Raw genomic sequence first — 20,951 nt, 5'->3', positions numbered from 1 at the left:
CCTACCCCAAGGACCAGGACAACTGATAGCCTGTTACAATCTTCTGCATCAGTAGTTCTCTCCTTCAAAAACCAGTTGCTTGCATTACCTAAAATTCAGTGTAAGCAGCAATTTCTACAGAATCCTGGAAACCTTACAGAGTCAATTGTGCAGCATTCTTTTGGCATCTATGTTTTTTCCCACACACGTGCTACAGACACAGAGAAACCTCTACCAAATCTTCATTCAGACAGTAACCAGAAAGTCCTTTTCTTTTCAAATCTTTCAAGAATTTGCCCTCATAAAACTAAGTTACAGTCCTCCTCATGAAAGCAACTAAACACTAAAGTACCATCTGAGAAAGCAACTTATAAAGTTACAGTACATTGTTCCTCACTTCATAAAACCAAAACAAACACATACACATGGAAAACACCAAACCAAAACAAAAACAAACAAAGAATAAAATAATAATTTAAAAACCCCAAACCACAACAACAACAACAACAAAAAAGCCACACCCAAAAAACACATAGTGGTGCAGCAAAGGCAGCATCAGCTGCTCTTCTTTTTCCAAGGTAGGGACTCAGCGCACATTGAATTAAGAATTAGTATAGCCAGGAAAGCTAACAGTGCTGCAGGGACAGTTATTTCTAAACCTGTTTTCCCTTTTGATGGGCAAGCGTCTGCTCCAGTGCTTGTATGCTCAACTGACATTGAAGATAACAACATGCCTGAAAGTTTCAAGAAAGCATTAAAAAAGAAAACAGAGAGCGAATTGGATGAACGCAGTTTTCTAATGCTATTCCATGAAATTGGTACCATATAGATGAATGGAGTTTTTTTCTTCATGCTATATTTCAAGATAGAAAGCAACATGCTTTCCCAGGTGGGACAGTAGCTGCAGATACAGCATGCCATACTCTGACACTAGGGTCTTTGCTGTGGTTACCACCTTGGTCTAATAAAATATATACCCTAAAGGAAAATTCAAGATACAATTACATATTGGCAATAACATAAAACTATTCTGAAACAATGTAGGAAGACAAGAAACAAACTAACACACCTTTTACAGTCCTTTATTGTCTCAGAGGGTGAGGACACCTCACAGGGAAGCAGGATACTGTGGGAATGCAATACAGAGACTTCCAAGTAATTGCAAATATTCGTCACACACATCCTGATACCAGGCAGACCCTGGCAGACCAATTCTGCTTTGAACCAGCTTTTAACTGCTCTATCAGCCATGCTGTTAATCCCCAATACACATAAATCACAAGTAATCCCATGCTGACAGAACACATATTTTATCTTAAATTCAAAATCCCATTAATTCCTGCTCTTAACAGTCCACCATTTTACCAACAGCTATATGTACAAATAAACTATTACTACTCATCTGTTCATAACAGCTACACATAAACAATAAACAGAGATAAAACAAGTTTCCATAGTGAAGAACTCAAAAGCTAGGGAAGTCCAGAATTAATGGCATTTATCCAACCTTTTGTTTGCCCAATGAAAGTACATTATGATAACTTTTTAAATGTGTAACGTGATACTTTTTTCCCCTCATAGGATTAGACATACTCACTGAACAGATTAGGAGGTACTTGGTTACAGAACAGCTGGGCTGTTTTTATGTTTTGTTTTGGGTTTTTTTTCCCCATTCCATGCAGGTTGCAGTCTCTGGCTTATTTACTACTTTGAAGGCAGAAATATTAATCTTACAGGCTTTCCTTCCCTGCTTATTGCTATAGCAGTCCAGGGGAGACGTGGCATTACTCCCTTTTGTCAAGTAGGGAATTGAAGCAAAGAGGAAAAAAGTCTTAAGTACCACTGATTTGGGCAACTCCATTTAAAGCACTTTGGTTTTGACTTTTCAGAGTATTTGGCACTATCTCGCCTTCTATGTTTTGACTGACTTCAGTTACAGCTGTGACTGTATAATGCTTTTGCAAGGGAGACTGAGAATCTCATGCTGAATAGCAGGAGTTGGTCATATCTGAATTGCAATGACAACAATTTGTATGGTGACGATGATTCCCAACATAGCAGGGATGGAACCCAGCTCTCTACAAGCAGTATTACCTACCTTATCTTGAAATGATACTTTGAATGAGGCAGGAACCCCAGAAGACACCCTAGTTCCAACAGCCACAAAAATGAGAAAAGTTCAACAACCACCACATGCCTTCACCACACAGTCCTCCCTCTGCAGAGCTGCACAACAGGCTCTTCCACAGGGATGGCAAAGGAGACTGCACAGGTCATCTTTATCTTGGTGTCCTCTAATTTTAAGAGCTTGACTTTGCCACCTCACTAACACAATATTTTGTGCAAAATCTGTTATGCTTTACATGAACAATTTGATCTCTCCTCCCACTACCGCGTCCCCCAGAAACAATTTCACTTCCTCTAGGGACACAAACTACAATATTTGACGTGAAAGTCTAAAGCCAAGTCTTTGAGAGGAGAAGGGGAGTCCTCAAAGACATAGTTCTTAAGTACAAATGACAATTTTTCTGAAGCCTATCACTTGACTGAACTTGGGGCAATTTTCAAAATAATAGCTCAATGCCACCCACAGCACAAAGGCTACCTATTCTCCAAATTCCAAGCCCATGCTGTATGGCTGAAATTAAAAATAAACATATACATAAACATAGACAACCTGAGGCAGACTTTGGCATCTTACTTCTTCAAATAATTGTATTTTATTAAATCATGCCAGAAGATCACTGATCCAGGGCTGTGACTTGACTTCAGGGTTCCAGCACACACAGCTACATGTCCTTGAGCAGGCTCTGTTAAGCCTTTGTGCTACCTTCTCTCAGCAAGTTAAACCACAAACCCTTTTCTCAGTGCACATCTCAAGTAATAAGACTTCCACTATGAAGCCCCTGACCCTTCCTGGAGTAGATGGCACAAGTTCCGGTTAGACCAGAGACCGCACAATGTCTCCTAGGACAGGAAATAGGAAACTCATGCTCAGCTGTGCTAGTTCAACCATCCTCCTCTTCCCCAACCTGTATGTAGAAGCACATCAGCCAATGCCCATTTTTGACCCAAACTTCATTGAATTTCAAATATTTTCCTTCCTATGATGGAGAAAAGTACAAGTCCTACAGGTACATGAAAATGAGGGAGAGATTAAGTTACTTATCCAACACAACTGCTCAGAGTCTAAATAAAAATCAACAAAGTTGTACAAGGATTACGCAAAATCAAGCTTGAGTCAAGGAACAAGAAAAAAAACATAGTAAAAAAAAAACCAAAACAAACAAACAAAAAACCCCCAAAAAACCACAACACTTGCTCAGACTCTCTCTGCAATGCTTTTCACACACTTCTCCCCCACACCATCAACTACCATGACAATACCACAAAAAGTTTCATAGTTTCATTAACCCTACAAAATATTGTCTCCAGGCTCACATGAAGAAATTAATTGGTGTTTTGCTTTGAACTTGTGGCTGTGTATAAGTGTATGAAGGTCATTTCTATTCAGCAAGACTCTGGTTTATGTTAGTAGACACATGCGTGTTCATTTTTGTGGGCATACTGTGTACAAGCATCTGCTGAAGGGAAAAGAATCCAGGCTGATATTTATACAGCTGAAGCAAGGTTTATATACTTTGAATCTTACTTCTGGAATAAAGAGAGCATGCAAACATTAAAAAAAAAAAAAAGAGAGACAAATGTTGATAGTTCAGACTCCTCCCCTCTTCTCCTGAAGAAGGAATTCTGATTATGAATAGATGAGTAAACCACAAGCTACAAATGTCCTCAGATATGCTCAGTGTTTCGCTTTCACATCAACTATTTTGCTCAACTATCTTGCTCAGAAATCAGAGACTGTTACCAAACACAAACGTGCTCAGACAAAGGGCAGGATGTCTCCTTTCAAAGGCACGGCCGGTGACATGAAATGAGCTCTACTTTGCCAGCCTTTTTTCCATAATAATAACATGACTGTCATTCTCTTCTAATTAAATTAGTCACTTCTACTTCCCATGCAATACATTCTCTTTCCCTCCTCTTCCTCGGTCATGATAAATCTCCATGTGACTTAGCTGTCCCATAATTCTGCCTAATTGGTTTCAGCTGTCATTTTTGAAGCTGAAATGCACAGAGAGCCTGGGGCTTTTGAATGGAACAGGAAGCATTTCCAACCACATTCCCATCATGTAAAACCAGCAATGTGAAAGAACCCTTCCATTAAAACAAAAACGGGAGTATTTGGCTGCTGGCGATGCCATCATGCAGCAGACAGATTGTGCAGCTCCACTGAGGCAGCGAGGCTGTTGTGAGCTATTCTTCTCTGTTCAAAGGAGAGCACACATTATTTATGCCCTAGCAGTTTTACTGACTAAAACACTTCCCCTTTTGTCACCAACAAATTCTTAAACTGATAATATAATTTACCAATAAAAGCACAGGCAGTAGAATATTTGAAGTGACAGGAGAACAAAGAAAAGTTAATTCTATTTAAATGGCATGTACCCTCCAACCTAAGCGCTCTGCAGATTACCGCACCACAGTTTAAACTAATTTCATGTTGCTGGTATTTTCAAAAGTGTCATAGATTCTCATTTTCAAGTATTTCTATGGCCTTCTATAATTCAATCTTTTCCCTCTATGAGACGACACAGTGTTAGCCATGCTAACAAAAAATACCCTATAAGCTACCTCTGGGTGATACCTAAGCCACTTCCAGAAGGCAACAGCACCAGCTGGGCTGAGCAGCAGGAGAAAGACAGATATTAGGGATTCAAAAAGAAGAAAAAACACCCCACAAGACACATTTAATGAAAACAAACTTTGCTAACAGATGTTTCTAGTGCCTTGGATTTCTCTCACACTGTCAACAAAGACAAATATACTTCAAAACGCATGAACAATACTATACAGAAAAGGAGGCTGGGCGGTGGGGGAGTACATAATACACATACAAAACTACCTGAAAACCCCAGAGTGAAAAGGGAATGCAGTTTGTGCTATTAGAAAACACATATTTATAATGAAATGTTCATTGCACAGAGAGCAATCTGGTCTGTGACTCTGATGAAGGAGACAGACACTGCTGCAGAAAGAACCCCTGAATGAACTGAGAGATTACAAAACCCAGTTTTCTAGAGACGCCAGTTTTTCCTCTTCCTTATTGTCTGGCCACCTTAATAATTTTATCAGCCTTGTTTTCTTAGTAAATCAGGTTAAAGAGACAGGAAACACTTAATTTTGTGAGATCATTTTAACAAAGGAATGACACCTCAAAGATCAGTAGGAATTCCTGTTTAGTATGATCAAAACCTAGCAGCAGATCGTCAGCTTGTGTAAACTGTGATGGACTTAGAGTCCCTGAAGTCAACCGGGTTGAGACAACTTATACAAGCTGAGCAAGTTGTAATACATGTGCTCACACAGATGTGCATGTGCACTTTTTCTTCAATTTGCTAAATCATTAGGTTTCCACAGCACTGACCATTATATCCACTATATCCACATATACAAAAAAAAACACCAACTTTTTTTTAAGATACAAAGAGTTTCTCATTAGAGCATAGCAGGTACTCCTAAGTTCATGGTGAGAGTTCACACTCCAGGACCACGTAAGCAGAACACATACGCAGCAGGGAGGCTGACTGTCCACAAAGAGCCACACTACGTTGATATTCACACTAATACTGGCACAGTACTGGTGGCGGATGCTATAGACATATCTACACAAGCTGAGCTGGCACAAAGGCCTTTGATATGGTGGTGTGCTGGGCTGCAAAAAAATGCCATCTTCAGGGCAGGAAAAAAGCAGCACAGACAACTTTTCTAAAAGCTTTGGCATCCTATGGTAGACCTCTCTTCACACTGGCTGAGTCGCTGTTTTCTGCCATGCCTCTTAATGATCGAAAGATTAATAAAAATTTTACAGGGAAAATTGCTGTTCAGGCTGCAAGGTGCACAAAACAAAAACGATGCTTCCATGGATTATATCCTCTTTACTCAAAGCAGTCAAACAAAAAAAATTAATAGGCCTTTTTAACTTTCAAGTGTTGACTCTGTTTATTACTCAAGCTTGAGTCTTGATTCCTCTTATTCCATTCTTAATTATTTTTATATATATATAAAATAATTCTTAATTTTTTTATATCATAAAACTATAAACATATTATGAATATATCTGCAATTGCTGATCTCTTCATTCTGACTCCTGGATGATGATGATGATGATTTTGCCAGAATTGCTCAACCCAAGTTTCTGTTTTTAAAGATTTCATAGACTTATTTCTATATCAATATGATTAAATTATTACAAATCTGCATACTGCTAGTTCAGGGAGGAAAAAAATCTATTTTTAAGATTTAGAATTATGGCAATCATCACTCTCCAAACAGCCAGGTTTGGGTTGGCGCGTTGTTTGTTTGCTTGTTTTTTCAATCTGCACTGAATAAAGCAGAGCTTCTCATTAAGAGGAATTAAACAGCAGTTACAACCCACATTATTAAAGAGCCTGAGAAAAAAGTTTAATTAGATTGGACAGTCTCTAGTGTGAGTTGAGATATTGTCAGGTTTCACCTCAGAGGGACTTGGACAATGCCAGTTTATTACTGAGATTAAAAGATAAGGAATGTGTGGGATACCACCAGAATATTACTGATGGCAGAGCTGTCCAGAAATTTATAACTTAGAAATAATCAGTTACTTAACAAAAAAAAAAAAACAACCCTAAAACTAGAAGGATTTTTTAAAAAAATTTTGTTTAAAGTAGACAAATATATTGACCTTTTTTTCTTCAATTCCTGATACAGGAAAGTAACAGTGTATTAACTTCACTGAAAGACTACAAATATTCATATTTAACTGATAAAAATTAAGATGCAAAAAGATACACATAAAAAAGGATCTCAAAATGAAAAGAAAATCAACTTACCTACATCTACTATCAATGATGTCATTTTGCTGATTATTTGTCTAACCTGTTCCTAAAGACTCCCAGTATTAGAGAAACCATCACCCCAGAGTGGCTTCCTTTGTGCTTTACTATTGTTACCATTAAAGAGGCATTCCTCGAATTTAATCTTCCTCCTCTTTACTGCAATTTCAGAGTTTCGTTTTAATCCTCTTTACCATTGACAGGGAAATAGGTCACTGACTTTCTCTATTGTATTTTTAAAGGTTTGTAACCATCCCATCCTTTTTAGTCCAACTCAAAACAGCCCTACTTACTTCGACTTTTCGTCAGAAGCCTTTATTCTAGGCTTGCTCATTCTTGGTTCTCCCCCATCAGATCTCCAGCTGATTCATGTTTTCCTTGGGTGTACAAGCTTACTATTTTGGGTGGTGGCCTTACCTGTATTGAGTAGAGTGTTATCACTGGCATAAGCATCTTACTACATGTATGTGTTTTTGATAGACTGCAATGATGTTTGAAATTTTTATCTGTAATTTAGGAAAGAACTAATTCACATCTCTCAGTAGACAGACTGTCTCACGTAATTTCCATTGTTCTGTCAGCTCAACTGTCAGTGGTTTTTATGCTTTGATTGTGTTGTGGGTTTTTTTAAATACTTATACTGAATACACTTATTAATAAAAAGAAGAATAAATAATAGTTGGTAATTATTAAACTGTGCAAAGCACACTGCAAATCCAATCAATATTTGGTAAGGTTATAAAAATCATCAGTAAATTGTACAAAGAACAGACAAACAGATACACACAGCCTCCTAGTCTGTTGGACTGTAAATCTTGATTAATCTAATAAACATATCTAGTCATTAGTATGCACCCTCCACATGAAGTCTACACAACCTTTGTGAGATACTGCAAAGTCAGGATGATGAGGGAAGCTGAGTAACATCTTTCCTTCTCTCGCTAGACCTGCGTAAACCTCTTAGTCTAGCAGGAGTATTTTTATTTAAATTTAAATACAAATTTTCATTCCTTCTTTCCTGCTGATTCACATATCTGGCACAGTCTTTACCTCTCAGCAAAGCACCAATTTCCTTCTGAAATCCCTTCTGAATCCCTACCTCCCAAAGCTGACTTTTTTTGCATTTCCTACCTATACTTGGACATCAGCAGCTCCTGTCTCTGATCTGCTCATTAAAACCCGAAAAACAAGGCTTTCCAAGAGCAGTATTCCCTTACTGCCTCTTCTCAATAGTAGATTTCCTTTCTCTCTGTTCCGTCGTCTTTTTGACTGCAATTTAAGTAAAGCAACTTGGGCAAGCCTGGGGCATGAGGCAGGGGTTAAACCAACAGGGCAATGGCTCCCTCTTCAGTCAAGGCAAATGGAAAGTACCAAATTCCACTACTGCCATTCTGGGAGCCCTCAACAGCTCCACTCCTTCCCAGGGTGGACAAGACTTTCATGACAGGCAGGGGTGTCTGCCAAGAGGGTGGCAGGAGGCATCTGGCTCTTTGCAGAGCTTCACTAGCTTTCAGTCATTACTACCACAGCTGGACAAGCATCTTGACCTCAAACGGGATGAAAATTGCCCATCCTTTCACTCCTCATGAAAATAAGGTAATGCGGCCTCCAAATATGTTTCACTCTCCATCAAGGATTAGAAGACTCCTCCTTCGTTCTTCTGCCGTTTCCCTAATTTCCTCCAGGTATTAAGCACTGCTGAATGATCCCAGTGACCAGAGCTCAAAAGTAGTTCCAGGACTCTACTGATTTTCCGTGCTCTCTCATCCACTAAAATAATGTGGCATTTTTGTTTTCACAAATGAGCAATGCTGGATGAAACTAATACCTTTATTTTCAACACATGTTCCCTAATAAAATAAACTAAACCAGAAAACCAATAATAGTTTTTGATTCAAATGATCAAAAATTATAAGAAATTTAAAATGTTCAACACAAAAAAAAATTTATCCTTTTAGGTAATGAGTGTTGACCATTTCCTTGCATAACATTTTTCTAAGATGTCCCACAACAAACACAAAATCTCAGGTTTTGAAACTTCAGCTCTGTAACTCTTAACTCTGATAAGCAGTATATATTTCAATTTCCAATCAGCGTTAAAGTAAGAAACACACACCTGGTTTTTTCTTACAGGAAATGGGAGGAAAATGTAACTAATGAACTTTATTAAGACATCTCATTGTATAGCAACCTATTTTAGCTGCTGTAATGAAGCAGTGAGAATTACACTTTCTTTTATGGAAAGTAATTTTTAAGAAGGAAAAACATACACAAAGATTAAAGTAGACAAGGTAATTGAAAATGCTTGGGTTTAAATTACACTAATAGATTAGTCTGGAGCTTTTTCACTGTTGAGGCAGAAATAATATTACTCATTACTCATACTTCCAATTATAAATGTGTCTGTTCTTGTTTCAAATCTAGTTCATAAATATTGAAAGCATAAAGCAAAGTACAGCTATAGAAGCTCTCTTTTATATGCCAGGAACAGGATAAGTTACTGGTTCATTTATTGATAATAATATACTTACATAATTATGCATAATACTAAAAACCTCATTATCATTCTACCAAGCCTATAGCAATATGTATTGTTTAGGATTGCCTTCAGCAATTAAGTTTTTCTAAACACAGTAATCTTCCTTTTAAATAAACAAATGAAAAAAAAAATAGTAGCAGCTAATGATCATTTTAGAATGAACAGATGTGAACCCATCTTCAAAGATCTCTCAATATGTCTGAGATCTCACCTGTAAAATTCATCATTTCCTTAGGCAAAGTTGACTATTTCCATGACACTTGCACTACAGCTGGCACACCCACAAGGTCACATAAACTAACAACTAAACAGAGCCTGGGGAGGAGGGGAACAAAGCTTATGCGAACAGCCATACTCCTCCACTGAACTGCAAAGCTGAACTGACCTTTTTCTTTTGGAAGCCACTGCAGTCTCAGATACTGTATGCAAAATATGTCAAAATTTCAAATTTTAGGATATCCCAGTTAACTACAGAGAAATCATTTTCTCTACCATTCATACATGAAAAACTATCAGCCCTTCAGGTTTTGTAGAGGTGATTCCACACAGCTCACCCTCAAAACTCCTCAACGTAATGAGCTCTTAGTCACCCAGTGATAAAACTGAGCTCTTGGCTCCCTTTCCAGTATGCTTGAATGGCCAACAACATTCATAGCAGATGTAAGAGTTACCATAGCATACAAAGAAATTATGCCCTACTAACAAGGTACTGTATACACTAAACTATTTTCAGTTAAGTTCTTTCATTCAAAAGGAGCATGTCCCCCTTCTCTTCTTCCACAGAAACCTACAGCTTCACGTTCACCACCAAAATGTTTATACGGAGAATGAGCTTCTCCTGATCTTCAACTGTCAGATAGAATTTTTAAAGATTGACTTTTGTTGCTTCTGGGGACCACCAAGGTTAAAGTTAAAAAGCTCTGTCATGTTTTCATCTGACAGACTTCCATATAAAAAAAAATTCTAATTTGAGGTATCCAGAGAATTTAATCACTGCCATGTTTCCTTTCAGAGGCTATTCTGCTTTCAGCTTTTAACTTATTACTGCAGTGCATTTTGCAATGAAAGGTGCTACATGAAATTAAATTTCATTCTTTTCTTTCAGGGTCAATGCTGAAACTGAACACCTCAGACATTTCATCGGTATTAATTTCCCAAAGGAATCGTCACCGACCTAGCAACCCAAAGTTTCCATTTCCTGAGAACTCTTGGATCACTAACTGTCCATCCCTAATTTAATCATGACATCTCTCTCAAATGGGTTTTACTACGTTTGAAATGGCCAATAGTGATTAATGGCAATAGCATACCAGTTCCATGATTTCACTTTATGAAGCAAATCAAAGTCAACCCCTTTTAGCTTTGTTAGGCCTCAGTCATTCAAAAATGTATGCCACTGTGTAATTTTAATCACGATTATTTCTACTGATTTCAGTACAGATCACTCATATTATTGAGCTAAACCATGTAGAGGTGTTAAAAAAAAAACCACACCCCAGAACAGACATTACAAATACAGAGCTCAGTAACACCAATTACACAGCTAGATTGCATTGTCTACAAATTTTCGCTGGTTGATTTCAATGGGCAACTGTAATTTTTACCTCTGCACATTCATATTATGCATTGAATGAGAGCTTTTTGACAAAAGGAACAAAAAAGGGTCATTGCAATCATGCAATTAAAACCTGTATCATGTACACCCACAAGAATTCAGTTCAGGTTAGGTGGGCATTCTCAAGCAGTAAGCATCACCAAATAACATTAGCCATCTGATCAGCCTGTTACTTTACATTACCTAACAACCAAAACAGACTTTTGTTAAGCAATTCTCTCATCTCAAGGCACAGGAGCAAGTTACATCATCATTACAATACAGTCCTTGGGCTGGTTGGAAAGAGCAAAGTATCCTTCCCCTTCTTCCTGAACACCACCTCGAGAGACTCTGCCCACCAGCCAAAATACTAAAATACTACTTGGACCATTTGCTAGTAATCACTACTAAATGAGATCCTGAAACAGCTTCAATAGCTACCAAACACTATGGGAATATAAAGGTGCAACGACCAGCAGGGTTGATCCCAACACCACCCTGTTGAAAAAGAAACCGCTAAGTAAAGCCAGAAGAACTAGTTGCTGCATGAAGCTTACTCTGTGTCCATGCTTATCATGGACAGCAACGTGATACAACAAATGGCTGGGAGCCAGAGTCTGTAATTGCTATTATTGGACATAAAATAAAAAAATTTGACATTAGATAGTCATTAAATTTGACAGTACAGTAGACAAAAACATCTATTTTAGGGACAAACATATTCTATGTAACTTATTTCTGAATCAGCTCTGATGAGTGCAGCTAAAAACAGCCACTGATAAAAGGGACTCCAAAATGTATTCATGTAAAGTTATGCAAGTAAGTCTACACTGACCGCTACATAAAATTAAATATCAAGGCTATGCTAATTCAGTGTATAAGTCAGAAGCAGAAGAATTACCAATTTTAAGAAAAGGAATCAAATTTTCATTAATGTTCCTATACCCGAGGTAAAAAAATACACGTTGCATGCAACTGCTCTGCAGGCTCCTGTAGCTGAATACCCACGTTATCACACTGCAGCATTTCTATGTAAATAGACAAGGTGAATGGCTTCTCCAGACAAGATGCTCCATGCACAATCATGTAGAAATTAAGGCATGCTCCCAAGAAACACACAAAACAATTCCATCTGTCTTAAGTAGGGATGTACTAAGAGTAAAACTAGTAATCACTGTACTTTATAAATGCAGTCTTTTACTGACTACAACACAATAACAGATATTATACTGAAAATCTAGCCTTCTCTAAACTCATTTGTTTCTTTTAAATTACATGTTCTTGGACCCATCTGTGAAAACTGGGAAGTTAATTATGGTAGCACATTGCATAATTCCACAGCTAAATGCTGAAGTAGTTCTACATAAATGCCATATGTTTGTCTTAGAGAAACTAAAAAGATTAATTAGGAGGCCAAGCCCAAGACTTTGGAAAGTAATACTCTGAACACAATCAGATCATTACACTGTGTACTATGTAAATTGAAGTTTTAATTAGTAAGTAGAACACTAGTCATGGCAAAAAAATAATAATCCAAAATTTTAAATTGCATCTGCTGGACTTCTTTTTTTACTGACATTGCTCACAAAAAGACACTATGCACAAGCCAGTCACAACAAAAGCCATTTAAACTTGTTAGATGCTTTTGATGAAGGAACTACCTGTTAAAAATTTCAGTCCTGTTCTTCTACATTATCCTCACCTATTTTAAAAAGTTACCCAATCACATCAGTAAAGAAAAAGCTCTGATAAACTGTAACTAGGAAGCAGAGTAAGGAATCAGTCTGAAAAGCCAATTGAACAGTATAAGGTCCTTCAAGAGCTATCCCTAGTAGCCACATCTCCATCTCTGAATGTGGTCTAGCCCAGCCTTCCACTTTTAGACCACTCCACTACAATGCATCATCTCTTATAGCCTCCACTCTCTTGAAGAAAGTAAAGGGTTATTTTGGCCTGATCCATAGGTCACCGATGGTAGAGAGAGCTTTTCCATCAAATTCAATACACTCTGGACCATATCCAGAACATTAGTTACTTTACTCACCACATATTCAAACACAAGTGTCAAGGTCTCCTTGGTGTGAATGATGTCATGAAGCAGCACAATGTTAGCATGTTTCAGTCCTTTCAAAAGAGAAGCTGAAAAGCAAAACATATGTGTTATCTTTAAACGGATCAAAACATTTTATATTGATTGGCTGGGGTTTTTTTAGTGACTTGGACAATTTTTTTGACATCTGAGGTTCATAACCTGACAACAATAGTTGTACTTTAGTATCTTCTATGTCCATGAGTTCCACACATTCAGTGTGTTTGAAGATCACGCCTTCCCATTCAGTGCTCTTTTCTCCACCTCGTTGGTCAAATTCAGTCTCATTTTGAGGCAAAAATGAGCTGCAGCTAGAGATGCTTTCCTTATGCAGCCTCCTCTAAACATGATCAACCAGACACCAAGTTTGCTTCGACACTCAAAGATATTTTTTGTCCCAGATAAAAACCAAGCATGTCTTTTCAAAACATCATCTTTATTACCCAACACAACAGAGCTGCTTTCTAAACAAAGTGCAACATCTATCCTAAGAATAGTGTTTCAAGCAATAATTTCCCTTTCTCTCAAACATTACACAGGTCTGATGGAACCATTTGTGTAGCTCATGAGAATAAACACACGGTATTTTCTCACCATATTTTTGTGACAGCACTAGCTCATGTTTTCAGACTACTTATCTAGTGAACTTCCAGGTGATCATCTTCACCACATTTCTTTTACACCGTAATACATATTTAATGTTCATACCATATTACATATTTAACGTTTCACAAGACATTGCATATTTTAGCAATATATACTGACAAGCCACATGTCATTCTGTCATTGGTGCCTTGTCATCTCATGCATACATCTGAGCAGGACTATCAGTCTCCACAGCAAGTCAATAATAGATAAAGGCACGCAAATGAGTGGCATATTTCTGTACTGAATAACACGGAACTTTCTTCTGTCACCCTTCTTCTTTTGTCAAAGAAAGTCTCAGTCCACTACTGTGCAAAATGCAAGCTACAAAGCTTCCATGGCACTACTATCCCTTGCTGTCATATTGAGGGTGTTCCTTCGGGCTCCAGTAACTCCGGGGGTCATCTGGCTTTGAATTAGGATAAGTATATATCATCTCTCATACTGGTCTTTAAGAGATCGATCTGAGAAGTTGATCACTCCAGGAAGCAACAAAATAGCAACATGGCATCAGTGAATCAATGTTCCTCTACAAGCACCCTCAGCTAGAAAACTTTGGAGTTCATGCTAGGCACGCTATAGCAAAGGGGAAAATACCATAGACCAGCTTCAAAGTGAGTATATCACAGATATCCTGATGAAGGGTTGCAAACCTGCAAGCAAGCTCCTTGACCAGGAATTCGGCAACTCATCAACCTGGCTGAAGAGGTGACGATATGTTTCAAAAGAACTTGCTTTGGCCTGCATTCCACAACTCTTTACTATTCAGAGAGTCAGCACAGAGGAATCTTTCCTGTGCTCTGATTTACTATGAGTACAGTTACTATGAGTAAATCAGCTATTGCAATTACAATTAATCCTTTTAAACATTTAATCACTGCATCTCTAGGAACTTTTAACATTCCACAAATTAAATAGAAGGGGTTTTTTCTCAAAGGAAGAGCTGTGCCCAATTTTCATGGGATCCTCATCTTAGAATTTAGAGAATTTCTAGAGTAAAGGCTTAGAGAGATTTGGATATCTTGGGGTTTTTTAAAGCACAACAATGAAAAATTGCTACTGAAAAAGGTATGGATACAAACAACAGATAATCAGAACAACTGTTCTGAAAGGTGTCTTCTACCAGAAATGAGAACTTTTAACTTGGGGGAACCCCAAGAGTTCACCAGCAGTAACTGAGCTTTTATGAGCTCTTCCCTCAGATTTTGTCAAATGACCATACATGCAGAGAGACTGGGAACATAAAAACTGCCTCCTAGCAGAGCCTGTGTCGAACTGTAATAGTATTCATGACCTCTGTCAGCTTTTGCTGTTCAGATCATCACCTGAGGCCTTTAATTCCTCTAGTTGGCCATTACTTTGTTGCTAAAATCTGTGTATGGGTCATTAAAGCTTAAACAGTAGATTGAGAGCAGCTTACCCCGAGGTCTTTGCAAATACTGTCTTTCCTCTTCAGTCCCTTCCCCCACTCTTCTCTAATATCCAATTCTCCCCTTCTACAGCTTCAATAATCAATATCTGTCATATATTACAAGAACTACAAAATATCACCTGCAGGGTGAGATTTCTGTCTTCTCCATTTGTCCAAGTGAAATACCGTAAATGATATATCACAGAGAGCAAAAATCATCTTAATTGCACTAATTTTACACTGCGGAAATAAGAAGAAATTCCACTATCAATTTATACTGTGAGAAACCAAGCATAACTGGTGAAAGTAAGAGGATTACCCCGTGTGCTCTTCTATCAGGACTCTTACTGGTAAGATTGCCTGTGTTTCTGAAAACACTGCTTTGTTTCTTAAAAAGAAGAGGGGAAAAGGAAGTAAAGAAAAAAAGTTGTCTGAAATAGGAAAGCTGTTTCTTCCCCCACAGAGCACTTTAAAAACAGAATGAAATATGAACTGGTGGTGCTCGGTGTGTTTTTTCCAGAAACATCCCCTTTCAGAACAAATGACCGATACACCTCCTCTTTTGGGCAACTTTTTGCTCAAAGGGGATAGAACTTTGGACGGACGCCACTAATTCAAAGACAAAACCCAGAAATTCACATCCAAGAGAATGAAAAAGAGTCCAAGGAATCTATCACCATCAGCCTGAACAAGCCTGACTTCAACTTTGAAGCTGCCAATGCAGCTGCTGCAGGAGCTCAGTGAGAAGTCAGGTGCTGCTGTGCCTGGTGTTACTTCTAGAACAAAATAATTCTCCCAGAGAATGCCATCTTCATCCTGTGATTATCACCCACAGACTTCACACAGAGTTGTTTTCTTTTAAGATAGAAAAACTAAAATATTGTTGAAAAAGCCTTGCACAACTCACAGAAGCGGGACCAACATACTAGTGCTCACTGTATCCTTAGCGTGTATTTTTAAAAACAAAATTACATAATGCTGCTTCAAAACTGCTGGCACTCTTTTTTTACCCTCAGAATTAAATGTAAGATAAACAGATGGCAGCACTTTTAATTCATTTCCCCAAAGAGTTTTGAGGAGGCACAGCAGCAAATAATGCTAAAATGCTTTTTTAAAACACTTTGGACAAAATGTTAGATGCATTTGAACAGGCGGGTGCTTGTTCCGTCTCCTGTGTTTGCACATTCTTTTACAGCAAATTCTAGCAGTAAAAGACAGGGCAGAGGAATTGGTGACATACTTCAATAATTAACGACATCCAAGATGATAATTTCTGTGACTTGTACATAAGTTCATGACCCGAGCCACTAAAAGTACCAACACTCAGCACTTCTCAATCAAGGGCTAATAACCATATTTGCATACCTAAAGGAATCACATTGTATTTGTTTGCATAACCATCACAGACTTCTCCTCCAACAAGGGGATGCTCTCATCTATTATGAGCTCCTGGCAAGACGCCTTATTGCTTGTGTTGGTCAAGGAGCTTTTGGCTGTTCCCAGATGAGCTGGGTTCTAAAGTATGCTCACTCCATGAGCAAGCCAAGCCAGATGGTCTGCAGCCAACTCTTATACAAAACCTGAGTAGCATCAGTAAATAAATGCTTTGCTCCCTGCAGGGTTTAAAGCATCAGCAAAAGCCTGACACTCCATTAACAAAGCTTTGTGACTTTTAGATCAGCCTTGACTTACCTCTAGAAGACTTGGACCATTTTCAAAAAGGCTATTCTAGCATGCCCATAAAGTAACATTTCACAGCTGTATGTAAAAATCAACAGAAGTAACTATTACTGTTGACTCCCAGCCAGATGCAGGAAGAAGAACTTTTCACTAGCAGCACCAGCAAAGAGGGTACTTTCAGACATGGCAAGTACATTAAGCTTGAATAGTAATTATGGTCCTCAGATCACCCTACCACAATTAATTCAGTCATGCAATTCCTGATTATCATCACATGCTCTCATTTAGTGAAAAATCACAAATCTCCACTGTGGCCCTAGACAGAAGAATCACCCATGATTTCTAAATTGTCTGTTATTTCAGTGAATTACTGCTTTTCTCAGCAGTAGCAGAAGAACTCAGCCTCATACTGCTCATATTCACTGTAATGTACAACTGCTGCTGGCACTCTTTCGGATTTCCTACTACATGCAAAGGCTGTGATAGTCCCATCACTCCTCTAAAAAATATAGCTATGAAAATGCCTGTTTTGCTTAGTATATAGTAGTTGAGGTGTCCTCTGGGGCTACCATTCACCAGTGCTCACCGTTTCCCATGCGACTCCTCACATGCAGCGTTCACCCTTTCTCACTGTCACTCTAGGAGGACATCTCTCTTTGGGAGAGTTTTACTCTTGAAGACAGCACGTCATAGAAGTTTGCACCCATCTAATACTGTTAATGTAACTGTGCACCTTTGCTGCTCTGTTTAATTTGTGAGACACCAAAGCACGCATGTTCTAGTCAGTAACACAAACTTGTGAAAGCAAGTAATTTGTTATGCTTCAGAGCCAAACAATGTATCTGTGAAATTCTGTGGCTTGTCACACTCCGCAGACACCAGGGTGCTTTCTGACAGAGTGCCAACTTCCTCTCATAAACAGTTGGGTTCAGTCTCTTCACTCTGAGCCCTCCTGGAAAGGCATGTTTAGTGAGAAAACATTCATGAGTTTTTTTTCCTTTATCATGTCTTCTGAACAAACATACTCAAATATGTCTTACTGCCTGCACAACCTACAGAAGTTCTGCTTCCCTTCCCAGCAACTTATGTTTCCATCTATACATCTTCTATAACAATTCTTAAAATATGGCCTCAGAGCACAATGTCCCTTATGCTTCTCATCCACGTCCCACACAGCAGGACTTCCGGTGTGCAAAATATTACAGTTCTAGCACTGAGACAGGAATTCAGCACTCTGCTGGTTTTGCAGTAATAAATGCACAGAAATTTCCTCCTCAGAATTGCAGTCCCCAAATCTACACTTTGCTATTTTCCAGTTCACCCATCTGAAATAATTTACTGTAAGCAAATAGCTTTGCTTTCCTACAGTCTTTATATGACAGAATTAAACTCAGTGAAAACTATGCATCCTAGGTAAGACCACACTGACCACAGACTTCCCATCTTCTCACCACAGTATATATTCTGCAGAGTGATCATTTTTTGTAATCCCAAGTAATAGATTTTAGAGCTGCACACCTGTAAACGCACAGAATCGGTCAGCTTCCGCTCTGATTCTAGTGGACACAATGCAATAAAGATATATAGGTTACTGTTCAGCTTTGAAATATGTCTAGGAGGAAGTCTCTTAACAAATTTCAAAAGAATCTGTGAGCTACAGGAAGAACAGAAAAAGCATCAAATCGTTCCAGTGGGCTATTACGTAGGCTTAGCTGAATTACCTTCTTTACAGCCAGTTCCAACCTTGTGACAGGCTTTTCTAGATAGATTTAACAAATGGTCCTTATTTTAGTTTTCTTTAAGTCAAAAAAAAAAAAAAAAAGGCAGTCTGGCATTAAGGAGGCACACAGTGCCTCACATCCTTGCAAGAAGGGATTTGCTAGCCCTTCAACTGTAGGCTGCTTTGCTGAAGGGACTACGAGGATCACATTAGCTGCACCTACCTCCTCAGCCTGAAGTTCAGGCTGACATGAGTGGGTTGAACTTTAAACCAAGTACTTTTTTTATTTGTGAAATTTCTACTTGCTGCTCCTACTTGAAAGTGTAGTATGTGTTACAGAAGAAACACAGAAAAAGAGTGAGTGTAACAACACATGGGCACCTTCAAACGTTCTTCTTGCTGCAGCTGTAGTCACCTAAGCAAAAGGCAAGCCACCAGCCTGCTGAAACCTCTCTGCCTATTGAACTGGAACCAAGAATTGGAAGGACTGATCAAATAAGCTCTGAAAAGCGCTACACTATATTATTCTAACAGATATACAGAAAGCTGCTGCCATATGAAATGAATGTCTCTTTCATTATGTTCTAGATATAAATTTATGCACTGTGTACTGTTCCTAATGCTCTTCAGACACAAGTACAGATGGAGGTTAATAATAATGAGACATCATCCTATTAAAGCCAGGCTCTTGTGGAAAAAGACTGTAATGTGCTACTCATGTCTTGTAGCAGCCAGTTGTACCCTGCCTTCACTGCCCATTTTCAGTATTCAAGAGGAGGAAACTGTGTAAACCAAAAATAATGTCAGCATGTACAGAAAACAGCTCTATGATGCAGGTAGCATGTGAAAGCAGGAGTCTTTCTACTATTTTTTTATGCGTACATAGTGACTGGGACTAGTAGCACAATCTACTAATAAATATTAGTCATGGTATCTTGTGAATTTCAGACACCATTTTCATATAAATACCTACCTTAGGATGAGTTCTTTGGAATTTTTCAGTCCAAACAGTTCCTCCCATTTCCCAAAAAACAGGCTTTAGTAGCAACCTCTGTAACCCACTAAGTAGCTTTCCCCCTTGAAAAAACACACCTCTAAACACCATGTTTTGGAGTAGAGACTCAAAAACTGGAAATACAGAGGCCATTAAAACAGGAATACACATTTAGCCACCTCCATGAAAATCCTTTAAATTTGGTCAAGTTAGAAGCTTTTGAAATGGCCTCTCTGGGTCAGACTGAAAGGAAGTGTGAAAGGAAGGAAGAATACAGAAAAGGGGAGAGAGCATGAGGGGCTGTGATTCACAGTGGAAGCTAGGATGGCTGGGTAAGGAGAAACGCAGGAAGCGGAAAGTGAGAGCGTGTAGACAAGACAGAAAAGGGACAGGCCGCAGAGCACGGGGTGGGCAAGCTCTCAGGGGGAAGTAGGTAAGAGCCTACAGACACTAGCACATATTCTCCACTGACGCCCGTATCAAAACCCAAGTTTCCCACAGATTACCAACCCACTGTTTTCAGCAGGAATCAGTGAAAATGCCTGCCAGTTTTCCTCATTCTCCTCCAACAGAAGCAACCTATGACAGCTACCAGCTAGCATTTCAGTTCAAGCAGGACACATCCATACAAGAGCCTGCAAACGTGATGTAACAATGAAGTGCAGACGCAACACTGGAAAATAGAATATGGATTTCCACTTGCTTTTTCAAACAGAGAATTACATGAACAAAAATCCAAATTAAAATAAAGAATGCAATGCCAAGTGCTCAAAGCAAAGACAGACTACAATTACAGGGGCTTCTGCAACACTAACTCAGCCTCTCCAAGATACACATTCCTAAAGTCACTACCGTGAGATAAGCCAGGGTATGAGCTTTCAGCACACAGCTGCTTCATATCTATCTTGCATTTATCTCACAGTTTGACAACCTGTAAGTTCACAGCCTAACTTACCCTGCAGTGACCAACTTGCATGCCTGTACCCATTAACTCTTCCCAGCTCTCATTTTTTTCACAGATGGAAGAAGTGGTTGCTTAAATTTAATTTTTATACAGGCCCAGGTATGAACTTGATCTAGCTTTATTGTCCAGCTTCAGTGGAAGGACCTTGGCCATCCAGCAGAGAAGCTGAAAAGTTTATCAGGATCAAGTCAGAAGAAAATCAACCTGATCGTTACGCTTACCTCTGCCATTGGCTGAGCATCACATTAAGTCACTCAAGCTGATACCATCACCACAGTCCTCATTTTCTGGACACTTCAACTTCTGATCTTCATTCACACCTTTCAGAATCGCAGAGTGTACACAATTATTACAGAACCCCAGGCGACACTGTACACTAATATTACCCAATGCTGTGCAAA

The 20,951-nt window shown here is 38.7% G+C and overlaps 1 protein-coding gene across 4 annotated transcripts in view; it reads right to left on the bottom strand.

The window, feature by feature from the left end:
* Nucleotides 1-20,951, bottom strand: part of CDK14 (cyclin dependent kinase 14) — a 325,979-nt gene that overhangs the window by 177,982 nt on the left and 127,046 nt on the right. For all 4 annotated transcript variants that reach the window (XM_075082797.1, XM_075082796.1, XM_075082795.1 and 1 more), the window contains one exon: nucleotides 13,092-13,186. In XM_075082797.1, the coding sequence (XP_074938898.1) occupies nucleotides 13,092-13,186 (95 nt within the window). The remainder of the gene's footprint in view (nucleotides 1-13,091; nucleotides 13,187-20,951) is intronic.

Source organism: Phalacrocorax aristotelis, chromosome 2, assembly GCF_949628215.1.
Source record: "Phalacrocorax aristotelis chromosome 2, bGulAri2.1, whole genome shotgun sequence".
In the NCBI taxonomy this organism is placed as follows: domain Eukaryota; kingdom Metazoa; phylum Chordata; class Aves; order Suliformes; family Phalacrocoracidae; genus Phalacrocorax; species Phalacrocorax aristotelis.
Note: the sequence above shows the minus strand (reverse complement) of the source record. Positions and strands in the feature narration are given on the sequence as shown.